The sequence below is a fragment of the Hemicordylus capensis genome, chromosome 10 (assembly GCF_027244095.1).
Source record: "Hemicordylus capensis ecotype Gifberg chromosome 10, rHemCap1.1.pri, whole genome shotgun sequence".
Lineage (NCBI taxonomy): Eukaryota > Metazoa > Chordata > Lepidosauria > Squamata > Cordylidae > Hemicordylus > Hemicordylus capensis.
In genome coordinates, this window is record NC_069666.1 from 16,417,868 (window position 1) to 16,430,925 (window position 13,058).

A 13,058-nucleotide genomic window follows, 5' to 3' on the forward strand; every position below is an offset into this window, starting at 1 on the left:
CCCCCCCTCCCGCCCCTCCACTAGATCAGTCCTTGGTTTTAATGGGCAAGGCTGTTCATATCTACCATTCTGTGCATACCAAGTTGTGTGAAAGCCGATACCCAGTGAAGAATTTGGATCCCTAAGAATCTCTGCTTATTTTCTCCCCTTAAAGTAAATATTATAGTCCGGGCTGGAGAAAATATTTCAGACTTCTAGGCACTAGCATCAAGTTTCTTGATTCCTGGGATTTATCTTGGTTGTAGAGATACACTTGAGGCAGTGCCTGTAAAAGGCTTATTTGTCCATAACCCACATTGCAGTCTTAGTGTCTGTTAGTTGTATCCAGCTCATCCAAGAGAGCTGTAGTGTTAAACATACAGGGAAGAAAGTGGTAAGAAGCATTGTAACAGGGTACCAAATAGTGTGGGATTTTGCCATGCATTCTGTTCTTACCATTAGCAACAACTTTAAATCCTGTGATCCTGTGCTTGATCCTTTAGGAGTAAAACCTATGGAGTTGAACCCAATGGGACTTGCTCCCAAATAATGCTCATGGGATTGTAGCCTTTATAGACAGCAAGTTGCACTGAGTTGGTGAGACTTATGTCTGAATAAACAACAATTTGGGTCATGCTGCATGAAGTATAGCGTATACTTCCTCCCTTCTTGGACATGCAGAAGTTGATCTGCATGTCTTAAAATTCCAAGTGAAATGGAACTGGTTGTAAATGGTTCAACATCCTTCTCTGTTACCCTAGGTTTGCTTGTAGGCACAAAGCTTGTACATTAGATTGGAGTATTTTGTCAAAGGCTCAGAATAATTGGACTTGCACCTCTAAAAACAAACAAACACCCGCTCCTTGTGTAGGCTTTTAACTGAACAGTAGGTGCCACTTAAAACCGTGGAAGAGCATGTTGGACCAATTGCAGTTATTGTGAAAAAACCGATGGATGCTTCATTGATGAAGCACTGTGGGCTAAGCTATGGTGCTTCATCAAGCCTGCCATTAAGAGATGGGCTTAATGGCAAAACCTATCTCCCCACCACCACAAAAAAGGAGACATGCCGGGGGGGGAGTGATGGAGGTTGGGGCCATGGCATGTGGGGAGGGGGAGCATGTGGGGAAGAGAAGCAAGCTTACACTTTCCTTCCAGCATTTTCTTGCTGAAAACCACCCCTCCCGAAATGGCTATTTGCATCTGTATGGAAGAATTATTCTATGTGTTATCATCTTCATGTGATAATTCCAGGGATCCGTAATGCTGAGCAGGAAGTCAAACCATTGCAAATCTGGGTTTGGTTCATTGGCTGATAAAAATTTTGGAATATGCGGAGATGGCAAAACTTACAATATTGATAAGAGACCAAAATTTAGAATGTTTTAAAGAAGATTGGGAACCCTTCTTGTTGTATCTAAAGAACTATTTTCCTACTATTGATTTTACAACAGGGTTTGAAATTTAGTAATTGCAGGTGGGGTAGATTAAAATCGTGTTTGTAAGGTTTAAATCAGTGATGCTCAAACTTGGGTCCTCAGGCGTTATTGGACTTCAACTCCCATAATCCTCAAGCAAAGGCCACTGAGGCTGGGGATTATGGGAGTTGAAGTCCAATAACACCTGAGGACCCAAGTTTGAGAATCCCTGGTTTACATTTAAGTTTTGAATTATTATTAGAGCAAGGGTTAATTCTATAGTTGATGATTCACGAGGAGGTGTGAGCGGGAAGTCCATATTTGTTGTGAATGTTAATGTTATTGTTAAAATTAATAAAAATTTAATTAAAAAAAACCAAACAAATCTGGGTTTGGTTCTGGACCATTGGTATTTAAAAACAAAAAACAAAAACAACACTCTGGGACCTGCCCCCATTGTGCGAGGGTGTGCAATGTGCCCAGACCACAAGTGCCTGGGAGCTGCCATGCTTGCTGCCTCTGCCTGCCCCCAGGTGGCTCGTCTCCACCTTTGCAGCCACAGGCTGCAGCCCCGATCCCAGTGAGAACAATTTGTGAGCTGCCTAGAGCCAGCGGGGCGAGGCAGTATAAAAACCTAATTGATTAATTGGTCCCTTTAAGCAGGCCTCTTCTCTCTGGCAGTTGGGGCAAGTGTGGCCCAACAGGCAGGCCGCTGGCAAGTGAGGGGAAGTGGGAGGCCAGCAGCAAGTGAGGGGCTGCACTGCAAATTTTGCCCCGAGCTGCCTCCAGTGTTGCTAAGCCACTGTCTGGTAGGGTCCCAGTGGGATGCTCTCTTCAAAAAGTGGTCCAGTAACTGGTTCAGACACATTGAACTGCTTTAGATACATCTTGTGAAGGCATCATCACTGCAGGGTCACTGTTGCTTGCAACTCTAGAAAAAACATACAATTATTGTTTCACTTGAGGAAAAATATTCTTATTAGGGGGTGTGCGTTTCGTTTCGGATACAAAACGTTTTGTGTACAAAACAGGCCATTCCGGCTGTTTTGTAGCCAAAACAAAACGCCCAATGCTCAAAACAGAAAATTTTGTAGCCAAAACAAAACGTCCATGTTTTGGATACAAAACGTTCTGTTGTTTCGGCTGTTTTGGAACTCCATTTTGCAATCGCAAACAGTCTTTCTCCTTCAGTCTGCATTTTGAGTTTTGACATCTGTTTGAATTTCCAGCCCGCAGATTGGCCAGCAAAAGCATGCGCTGATCTGCTGGCAATTGCCTCCTTATTCCCTTTAAGCAAATTTAAGGGTAAATTTTACCCTCATTGGCCAGTGGGGCAGTGTGCATTTCATTGTTGTTGTTTCACACTATTGTGTGTAGATCAATTGCATTTCAGGCGGGGGGGATGTGGATGTGCATGACCTTTGGAAATCTGCCTGATTTTCTTCCAAAGCTCTGCTGTTGTTGATGTGTGATGTTATTTGGGGTGGATTTGGGGCAGAAAGGGGGTTTGGGGGGCAGAAGAGTGGTTCAGGTGATAGTGCCCCAATGGGTGCCTGCTGCCACCCAGATTCCAGACGAATTGGGGAAAGGGCTGATTTTTAAAGAATTTTTGAAAAAGGGGCAGAAAGGGGGCCTGAGGGGCAAAACAGTGAGTTGGGTGGCAGTGCCCCAAGGGGTGCCTGCCACAACCCAGGTTCCAAAGGAATAGGGCAAAGGGCTGATTTCTTAGGAATTGTTGAAATTTATGCTTCTTTAAGGTCCCCCCCCCGGGAATAATGGAGGTTTCAGCAGACCCATAACTCCACCTGGAGGGCACTGGGGTGACCGGGAGCAAGTGGTGGTGTAGTGCGCATAGGGTGCCAACCGCCCCCATGGGTTGCTAACCCACGGGGTGCTGGGTTCTGTTGTTTCTGAAGTGTTCTGAGTGTAGATTCTCTGGTAGCATATGAGATTTTCAACGACAAACCATGAATCCACTCTCATATGCTACCAGAGAATCTGAATCTACACTCAAAATATCTCAGAAACAACAGAACCCAGTACCCCATGGGTTAGCAACCTATGTGCTCTACACCACCACTTGCTCTGGGCCACCCTGGTGCCCCCCAAGTGCATTTATGGGGCAGGAATTATGGAGGTCCATCATTCTCTATGGGGAAGAACTTTACAGATGCAGAAACTCCATTGCATCTTTAAAAATCAGCCTTCTGCCCAATTCCTTTGAAATAATTCTGGCAGCTTCCTTGCCACCACTGGGCACTACCACCCACCCTACTCTGCTCTGGGCCACACCTTTCCCCCCAACATGAAGCTATACTTTTGCTGAAACCTCCATTCTTCCCTATGGGAAGAATCCTATACTTCAAAAATTCACCAAAAACCAGCCCTTTGCCCAATTCCTCTGAAACTTGGGTGGTAGTTTCCACCCATCAGGCACTACCACCGTTTTTCCCTGGGGCCATTTTTAAAAATCCAAAACGTTTCAGATTCGGATTTTGCAATTTCGAACAAAGAACAAAATTGGGGTGTTTCGGATTCGCTGATTTCGAACAAAGAACAAAATGGGGTTGTTTCAGATTTGGGCCAAAAACAAAACAGAAAACAAAACAAAACGCACAACCCTAATTCTTAATTAAATTGGTTTTGATTTTTTAAAAGCATTCGTACAAACAAGATGCATGGAATGGGATTTTTTAAAAAGGAAAATACTAGAGATGTGGGTTTTCCAGAACATGTTCAACTGGAAAATTTTCGTGGGGGGGGGATTTCCAGAAGGTTTTCCAGAAAAAATTCCCATGCAAGATTTTTCATTGGCACAATTTTTTCCACAGAAAATTTCATGATGCAAAACTTCAAGATGCCATAAATAGATTGTGTGATCAGGTTATTTGAGTTGTATATTTAGTAACCCCTGCTTATTAATTTCCCACATTGTATCTGAGTACTTTCCAAGTAGGCAAGTAGCAGAACTGAAATAGTTGGAGAAAAAGGAGGAGAGTCATCAGGGGATGAAATCATTAAAGAAAGGAACATAAGTAGTTGTCATATACTGAGTCAGACCATTGGCCCATCTAGCTCAGTATTGTCTTCACAGATTGGCAGTGGCTTCTCCAAGGTTGCTGGCAGGAATTTCAGCCCTTTCTTGGAGATGCTGTCTGGGAGGGAACTTGGAACTTAGATGCTCTTCCCAGAGCGGCTTCATCCCCTGAGGGGAATATCTTACAGTGCTCACACTTCTAGTCTCCCATTCCTATGCAACCAGGGTGAACCCTGCTTAGCTAAGGGGACAAGTCATGCTTGCTACCACAAGACCAGCTCTCCTGGTCTTTTTGTATTAATAAATGTAGTTTAAATGTTATACTGAAACAAATGCAAAGCTTTATGTGGAAACAAAATTTAGAAATAGACAATTTTCACACACACACACACACAAAATAAGTATGGGAAAATTTTCTGTGGGAAAAATGTCAACCCCATATCTCTGGGAAATGCCCTGTGCAGGAAGAATGACAGCAAGAAGAAGCTGCAATGCTGAGGAAACACAAGAAACCTTCGGCCTCAGTTCCTGGAATCCTCCACACGGAAGCCTTGTTGCGAGGCAGGCTTCGACTTGAGCACTCGGACTACCATTCCTGGGCCTTGCCCGCCATCCTCTTCTGCTTCTCTTCCTCTTTTTTCTTTCTTTTCACATGGGGAAATGCAGTTTCTCCCAATCTAGCTGGAGTAGAGAGGAGTCCTTAGCCACCCCTTAAAAGTGCCTGTTGATTTTCCGAACCGTTTAGGTTACCACTTCTTTTGGTTTGTTTAGGGGTTCAGTTCCCTTTCAAGGTCAAGGCCACCGGGAGTGTTTAGGTTCAGTTTTCATTTCGGTTCACTGAAGAAACCGCTCTGAACCAGCGTTTGGGTTTGGTTTGGTTTGACTCCCTGCCCAAAAGTTGCCTCCTGGTCGGTTGTCGCAGACCCGTTGCTTCTTTAACTCGGTGTCCCAGCCAGCCCTGGGAGCCATGCTGGGCTTTGAGCCTGGGGCACAAGCTGGATCACTGTGTGTGAGTAGCAAACCAGGGCAGGGAGGGGATGGGTTCTCTGGCCTTTCTCCAGCCCTCTCCTCGGGTTCTAATCTTGCTTCTTGAATTGTTTTAGGAGCACCTTCTGCACAATTATTGCCCAGCTGACAGAGGAGACCCAGCCCCTTTTTGAAACCACCCTCCGCTCGTATGCTGTGTCTGAGGACGCAGACGCCAAGTTTACGTGCATCGTGACAGGTAATTAGCAAAAGGGGAGTGTTGGGGGTACTTGATTATCAGCAAAAGCCAGGGATGAGGATAAAGCCATATTTCTCACCCTCAAGCTAGCTCTGATGGTGGCAGCCACTTCTGTTTATATGTCTGCCTGGTCCTCATATAAATCAGTGTATGTGTGTGTGAGGAAGTCTAATTCTAATATTAAGTGAGGGGAAACTGAACCTTCCTCTCCTTACATAGGAAGCTGCCTTCTACTGAGTCAGCCTATTGTTCCATCTCACTCAGTAAGGCTCATCTCGGGCCCGGTTTCCCTCCATCGTGAGACCCACCAGGCTTGCAGGCGAGCCAAGTGGTTCAGCGGCAGCTAGCCCGCCTAGGGAGCCCTCCCCTAAAATGAGGTTAGCGGAGCGCTCGCTCCTCTAACCCCGTTTTGCTGATTGTGTACCACCACGGCGACACATGAGGAGAACCCCGACCGGGAGGCTACAAGCAGCCTCCCAGCCTTGAGGGTCTCCCCTGGGAGACTCCCTGGGGCCGGGCGGCACCCAATCCCCGCCGCCCCTGCTGGCTCTGTGATGGAGCTGGTAGTCCGTGCTTGTCTGCGGGGAGAGCAGGTCAAGCCCATTTCCCCCGCAGAAGCCCTGCAGGTTCTCCACACTGCTTGTTTGGAGAGCCTTAGTGTGTTGTATTTGTAGTTTTAAAAGGACTGAGGAAGGAAGCCCAATCTTCTCGCTGCCGGTTCCTAATCTTCCAGGCAAGGATGGTTGTGCTTATCAATGTGGTCCATGTGGTCTGCGATCTGAAAGTTCACTGCTCCTGGATGAGACCTGTGTCTGGGACAGAATTTGGAATACTGGGGACAGAAAGGGGTAGAAGGCATTGGCAGGCTATCCATGTGGTTCCTGTTCTCAAGAGCCTTTCATGTCTGAGCAGACAAAGCGTGTTTTTTTGGTGCTTCATTTGTAAACTGTTTTCACTTGTTGGGACTGCTCCGAGATTCATGCTCCAAGGTTTAAAACTGCTCCAAGGGTCACGACTGACACCAAAACTGCAAGCCAGTCAGGGCTGTGCAAATCCAGCTTCTACTGGAAAGCAGAATAATAGGCTTCCCTTGGACTTGCGGGGAAATGCTGGACTAACAAGCAGAAGGTTGCCGGTTCGAATCCGTGCTGGTAAGTTTCCCAGGCTATGGGAAACTCCTATATCGGGCAGCAGCGATAGAGGGAGATGCTGAAAGGCATCATCTCATACTGCGCAGGAGGAGGCCATGTTAAACCCCTCCTGTATTCTACCAAAGACAACCACAGGTCTCTGTGGGCGCCAGGAGTCCAAATCGACTTGACGGCACACTTTACCTTTACCTTGGACTTGGACAAATGCTTGGGTTGCAGTGAGTGTGCTTCTACAGCTGACTCACTGTTAAAATTTTATGCCTTTAAGAAACCTAAACTGTTGTGTTATTTTAGCAGATGTGGTGTTGTGTCTAAGAATGTGAGATTCCTTGCACTGATGTAAATAACCATCTAGCCAATTGCCCACTCATTTGCCTCCGAGTTTATGTTAATATCCAATTATGATCCATTTCCTAGGGCTGAGTCAGGAGTGGCTAATAGCTGACCCTCTCTATTTCAAACTTTTGTCTCCCGGACAGACATTTTGACAAAATAGCTCTTTGAGGTGTTTCTCATCTCTCATGACAGAATGAGATAAATGACTGCAGGCTGGAGCCCTTTGTTCTGATAACAGCCTGGCTCTGGGTGCTTCTGACAGCCTCTTCGTGGTGTGGAATTCACAAGATTTCTTTTTTCCACAGGCTGAATTCACAAGCCTGTTGCTTGGCTGGAATTCAGTGCCTAGCAGGAGTGCAGATCACCCCCCCCATAAACATTTGAGGAATCCCTTCCCTCATTTTACTGAACTTTCCCCAGACCCTTTGGGGAGGGCGGGGGGGAGGGCTATTGCCTTGGGCCCCATACATGGAAGCCCCCCCCTTGCAAAGTATGGTTCAGTATTTGAAATGATCCAGTTGACCATTCCATTCAAGGCAGTAAAACTAAACCGTTATATTATAACCAGGATCCAGAGTAGTATATCTTTGTCTTTCAATAATAAAATCACAACATATTGTTATGTTTATTTTGATGTCAATATAGATGGTTTTCAAAAACTTTATATGCATATCTAGCTTTTTTTTTAAACTGAGGAAAAATTACATGGACACAGGATGCAGTGAGAAGAAAGTGTGTGTATGTGTGTGTTGGGCTCAAATGAATCTTTCAGAGTCTTAAAAATGCCCTACTCACCCCCCAAAGAGCCCTTCCCCCAATTAAGTGAGGTTTTTGTTTATTTAGAGGTTTGTTCCAGTGGGGATCCTGTAGAGCAGGGGTTCTCAACGTGTGGGTCCCCAGATGTAATTGGACTTCAACTCCCATAATTCCAAACCAAAGGGCTGGGGATGATGGGAGTTGAAGTCCAATAACATCTGGGGACCCACACGTTGAGAAACCCTGCTGTAGAGAGTATGCAGGGTGAAGTTAGAAAGGAAAAGAGAGGGAAAGGAGAAGGAGAAAATGGAGTTGTTTCTCAATAAACTCTTAGTTAAATCTATATAAGATCACTTTGGTGTTTGTGAGGGACCAACCTCCTGAAATCCAGGCTGTTCAGGCTAAATCCTTCCAAACCCAATCTTCTCATATGGCACTGCCCGATAAAGTTGCAGTACAAGAGAGGAGCTGCTGCTGATGTGGAGATTCTGCCCACAAAGCCAATTTTGCTCACTGTCCTGCACAGAAGGTCACTTTCAAGAGGTGCAAGAAAAGAGGACGCTTTGCTAAGGTTTGCAAGTCTGCCGTCTGCTCCATTACTGATTCAGCATATGATAAGAATGAGGCGAATTACAGATGATGGAGCATCCATATGCTGATGTAATTGCTGATTTCCCGGACATTTTTTCTAATACTCCTGGACTTGCCATACATCTTAAAAATAGAATCCAGATGAAGGCAGATACAATACAGGTACAACACAAAGTGAGGAATGTACCCATATCATTGCGCCAACTACTTAGATAGAAGCTCTTAAGATTACAGTGTACTGACATCATGGAACCTGTTGATTCATCAGAATGGGTCACTCCCATTGTTCTTGTGAGGAAATCAAACAGTACACTTCAAATATGCATATATTTAAGAGATGTGAACTCTAATATAGTACTGGATTACCCAATATATCAGTGAAATGCTGCTTACTCTGAACGAGGCCTCAGTGTTCACAACTTTGGACTTGTCTTCGGCCTGTCGTCAAATTCCTCTGCTCAAAGGTTCTCACAAATACACAGCCTTCATTACCCCAGAGGGACTCTTTCAATACAAAAGACTGCTCTTTGGATTAGCTTCTGCAGCTTTGGTATTTCAAAGAATGATGCATGCAATTTTGGGGACTATGGATGGCATCACTTACTTTCAGGACAGCATCTTAGTGTCTGACAAAACCATTGAGGAGCATGATGCAAAACTGACAGAAGTCTTAAGAAAACTCTGACAACACAGACTTACTAGCTCGGCAGAGAAAAGTCAATTTTGCACACACCTGGTGACTTACTTGGGACACACAATATCTCAGAGTGGTGTACATCCCAAAACAGACTTGGTAAAAGCTATTCGGGAAGCCCCAGAACCGCACAACAAGGATGCACTTCACTCATTTTTAGGACTCTGAGAGTCTGACTCTAAATTTGTTAGACAGTTTGCCTCAAAAGCTGCTCAATTGCATCTTCTTTTAAAGAGAATGTAGCATTTAACTGGGATGCATCCTGCAAGGGTAGTTTTCAGACTATCAAATCAGCCATTGCTGAAAGCCCTGCTCTTCTTTTGACAGTAACATGCACACTATTGTAAGCACTGATGCTTCTGAATCTGGTTTGGGTGCTGTCTTATTTATTTAGCATATTTGTATACCGCCCAAAATCTTTGGCCGGTTTACAACCAGAGATGTTTGCTGTCTTGACCCAGTAAAAAGGGGACAGGGAAGTTACAGTTGCTTTTGCTTCCAGAGTGTGTGTTTGTTTGTTTATTATTTATTTATTTGATGTATATACCACCCCTCCAAAAATGGCTCAGGGCAGTTTACAACAAATAAAAATAATTAAAATCAATTTAACAGTTAAAATCAAAACTAAATCAATTAAACAAAATCATGTAAACATTAAAAACATTAACATTAAAATCATTTAAAACCAACATTAAAATTTAAACCATGTTTAAATCATGTTTACTGCATCAGAGAAGATGTATTCTGCCATTGAAAAAGAAGCTCTAACATGTTTCTGGGCAGTGAGGCACTTCAGGACTTACTTGTGGGGCAGAAAATTCATTTATGGTCAGACCATAAACCATTATTTGCTTTATTTACTACTCGGGGATCAAATCGAGCAACCCCAAGAATAGCCAGATGGATCAACAGACTTATGGATTTTGATTTCCAGGGGGAATGTCTTCCAGGTCTTCAGAATGCAACTGCAGACTGTTTATCTCGACTTCCATTTCCAGGCCAAGAGGAGATCCCAAAAGATGAGGATGAAGGAGTCGTAATTGCACAACTAGCTTCATCCACTCATGAAGTGATCACATCTTCTGAGTGGAAAGTGGCCCTCAGTCCTGACTGAGTGCTTACTGAACTTAAACCTTACCTAACTAATGGATTGCCATGCAAAAACAAGGTACCTGAACATCTTCAACCATACATACATGTAGGAAGTGAGCTGTCTCTTCTTAATGAGTTGGTGCTGAGGACTGATCGTTTGGTGGTTCCAACCTCCTTACAAGCAAAAGTGATCAAATTTCTTCACGAAGGTCACCTGGGCATGAGCTTGACTAAAAGGTGAATCAGAGAAAGTCTTTGGCCAAGTATGGACAAACACATTGAAGATGTGATTGAGTACTATATGGCTTGTGCTGTATCTGGCAAGTTGCAGAAGACTTTTGCCATCCCCTTGACTCCAGTAGAGTGTCCCAGTGGTCCCTGGGAAAAACGTACTCTGGATATAATGGGGCCTTTTGATAAGACTTGTTATAGTGATGATGGATTACTGTCCCAGGTGGCCAGAAGTTTCATTTGCTGACAACATTACTACAATCAAGGCAATCCCGTTCATGGCTGCAGTTTTTGTGAGGCAAGGTCTTCCTAAAGAAGACTGACAATGGGACACAGCTTACCTCATTTGAAATGGAGCAATGATTGTATAACCGTGGGATAAAACAAAAGACTCTTTCCTTGTATCATCCTCAAGTGAATGGCTTAGTGGAAAGAATGAACAGATTGGTGAAAGAAGGTTTACAACTGGTTACTATGCAACAACAATTGCATAGGGAGAGGCAATCGGTGAAACTCTATTTGCTTATTGAACTACTCCTCATTCCACTCCAAGAAAATCACCTTTTGAACTGCTGAGAGGACGCAGAGCTATCACCAAACTTTCCCAATGGCAACAACTGATAGGGTTTTCCATGTCATCTCACCCCAAGGATGCAGAAATTTGAGATCGGGTAAGGGAGAAGCAACAAAAATACAAATTGTACGTGGATCAGAAACGGGGTGTGAAACAGTGAGCATTTCAACTGGGGGACTTTGTGCGAGTACAGCTGTCAAAAATTGCCCCTTTCTTGCTACAATTAATTGGGAAATGCTGGTAGCCTAATTCTCTTGCTGCACTGGTGCTTCCTCACTCCATATGTCAGTCACCAATTACAGTCACCAAAAGCCTGGTTAAAAAGGTGCATTTTTTAAAAAAAACCTTCTTAAAAGTTGCCAGAGATGTTAGGCCATTTCAGCAGGAAGTGCATTCCAAAGCTCAGGGGTGGCTAGAGAAGCCAATAAGTAAATATGTTTGCATAGTTTTCCTGGCTGCCACACTGGGATTTCCTTGGCACTGAACTGCATTTGATTGTGCTTATTCCTGTTGGCACAGACTAGTGCAAGTAGCACTATCTTTAATTTGATTTTACTGCAGACCATCTCTGGATTATGGGAGTTCCTGCAGTAACCTTTCCATAGAGTGTTCTTGTCTATGTTCCTGCCACCTCCTTTGCCCTTCTGTTGCACTTGGGAAACACGCCCCCCTGCCTGTTGGCACTGTGGGACCTCCCCCACCCCCATTGCTTGCATTCCTTAACCAATGGCTGTTATGGGAAGCTCCATCATAACCCTAAAACCAAATAAAAATAGCAGCTCCCAGACACATGCCTGGCTTTCTCAGGCATGTGTCTCAACAATTCTCAGCATAAATCTCAACAATTTATGGTCTCAGCATCCCTTCCACTAAAGTATTTCCTTCCTTTTTGGAGGCAGGGCAGGGCAGCCCAGAGAGTTAGAAAAGAGGCAGCCATGCTAAATTTAAAAACATACAGACATTCAAAGCCATCATTTTTCCTCTAGCAGGGGGGAGATGAATTGATTAGCAAGCCAGAGGTTGCTTGTTTGAATCCCCGCTGGTATGTATACCAGGCAGCAGCAATATAGGAAGCTACTGAAATGCATCATCTCAGACTGTGCAGGAGGAGGCAATGGTAACTAGGGTTGTGCGTTTTGATTTTTTTTCTGTTTTGTTTTTGGCCCGAATCCGAAACACCCCCATTTTGTTCTTTCTTTGAAACCAGACCATTGGTCCATCTCGCTCAGTATTACCTACCCAGACTGGCAGTGTCAGGCAGGAGTCTCTCTCAGCCCTATCTTGGAGATGCCTTGGAGATGATCTGGGACCATAACCCCTTTTGTGCTGCTCTCCCTAAAAGGGAGTGCAGCTGATGCCTTCATTGTTATCAGTTAGGCCAAGGGTTCTCAACTTCAGGTCCCCAGATGTTTGACTACGGTTCCTATTATCCCCAACCAAACGGCCTTGGGCTTCATACCCTCCTGATCCTCCTTTGCAAAGGAGAAGCAGCAATTAGACTTTGAAATTAAACTCTATTACCACCACCATCCTAATTGTACTAAGTGTGATTAACTCCTCCAAGTAAGACAAAGTTGCGTATCATTTGCTGGCTTTGGTCTGTTAAAAGAAAGAAAAAATTATCTGTGTGAAGTATCTGGATTTTTAAAGAAAAATAGACCAAATGGGACTAAGCAACAGTTGCATCTTATGGTTCACAATCTTAAATTCTATTAAATGGAGGTGAATCCCACATAATGCATTGCACACTCGTGCAGTGCATTGTGGGATCTCCAGGAGCTAGGATGACGCATCCCGATCCTTGCACCTCTGTGCTGCCTGTGTCCAGTTAGCCCAGTTACGGCCTGTGGGAGCCACAGACCATCTGGGCACGCAATTAGTGCACCCAGCAAATCCCAGAGGATCGTCTGTGAAGGAGGTGAGCTTCTGCTGCCTGCCTTCAAGCCCTCCAATTTAGGGATGCCATCTTCTGGC

The 13,058-nt window shown here is 44.5% G+C and overlaps 1 protein-coding gene across 2 annotated transcripts in view; it reads left to right on the forward strand.

The window, feature by feature from the left end:
- ALPK3 (alpha kinase 3) overlaps nucleotides 1-13,058 on the forward strand; it is a 74,649-nt gene that overhangs the window by 8,336 nt on the left and 53,255 nt on the right. For both annotated transcript variants that reach the window (XM_053272327.1, XM_053272328.1), the window contains one exon: nucleotides 5,538-5,659. In XM_053272327.1, coding sequence (XP_053128302.1) covers nucleotides 5,538-5,659 — 122 coding nt within the window. The remainder of the gene's footprint in view (nucleotides 1-5,537; nucleotides 5,660-13,058) is intronic.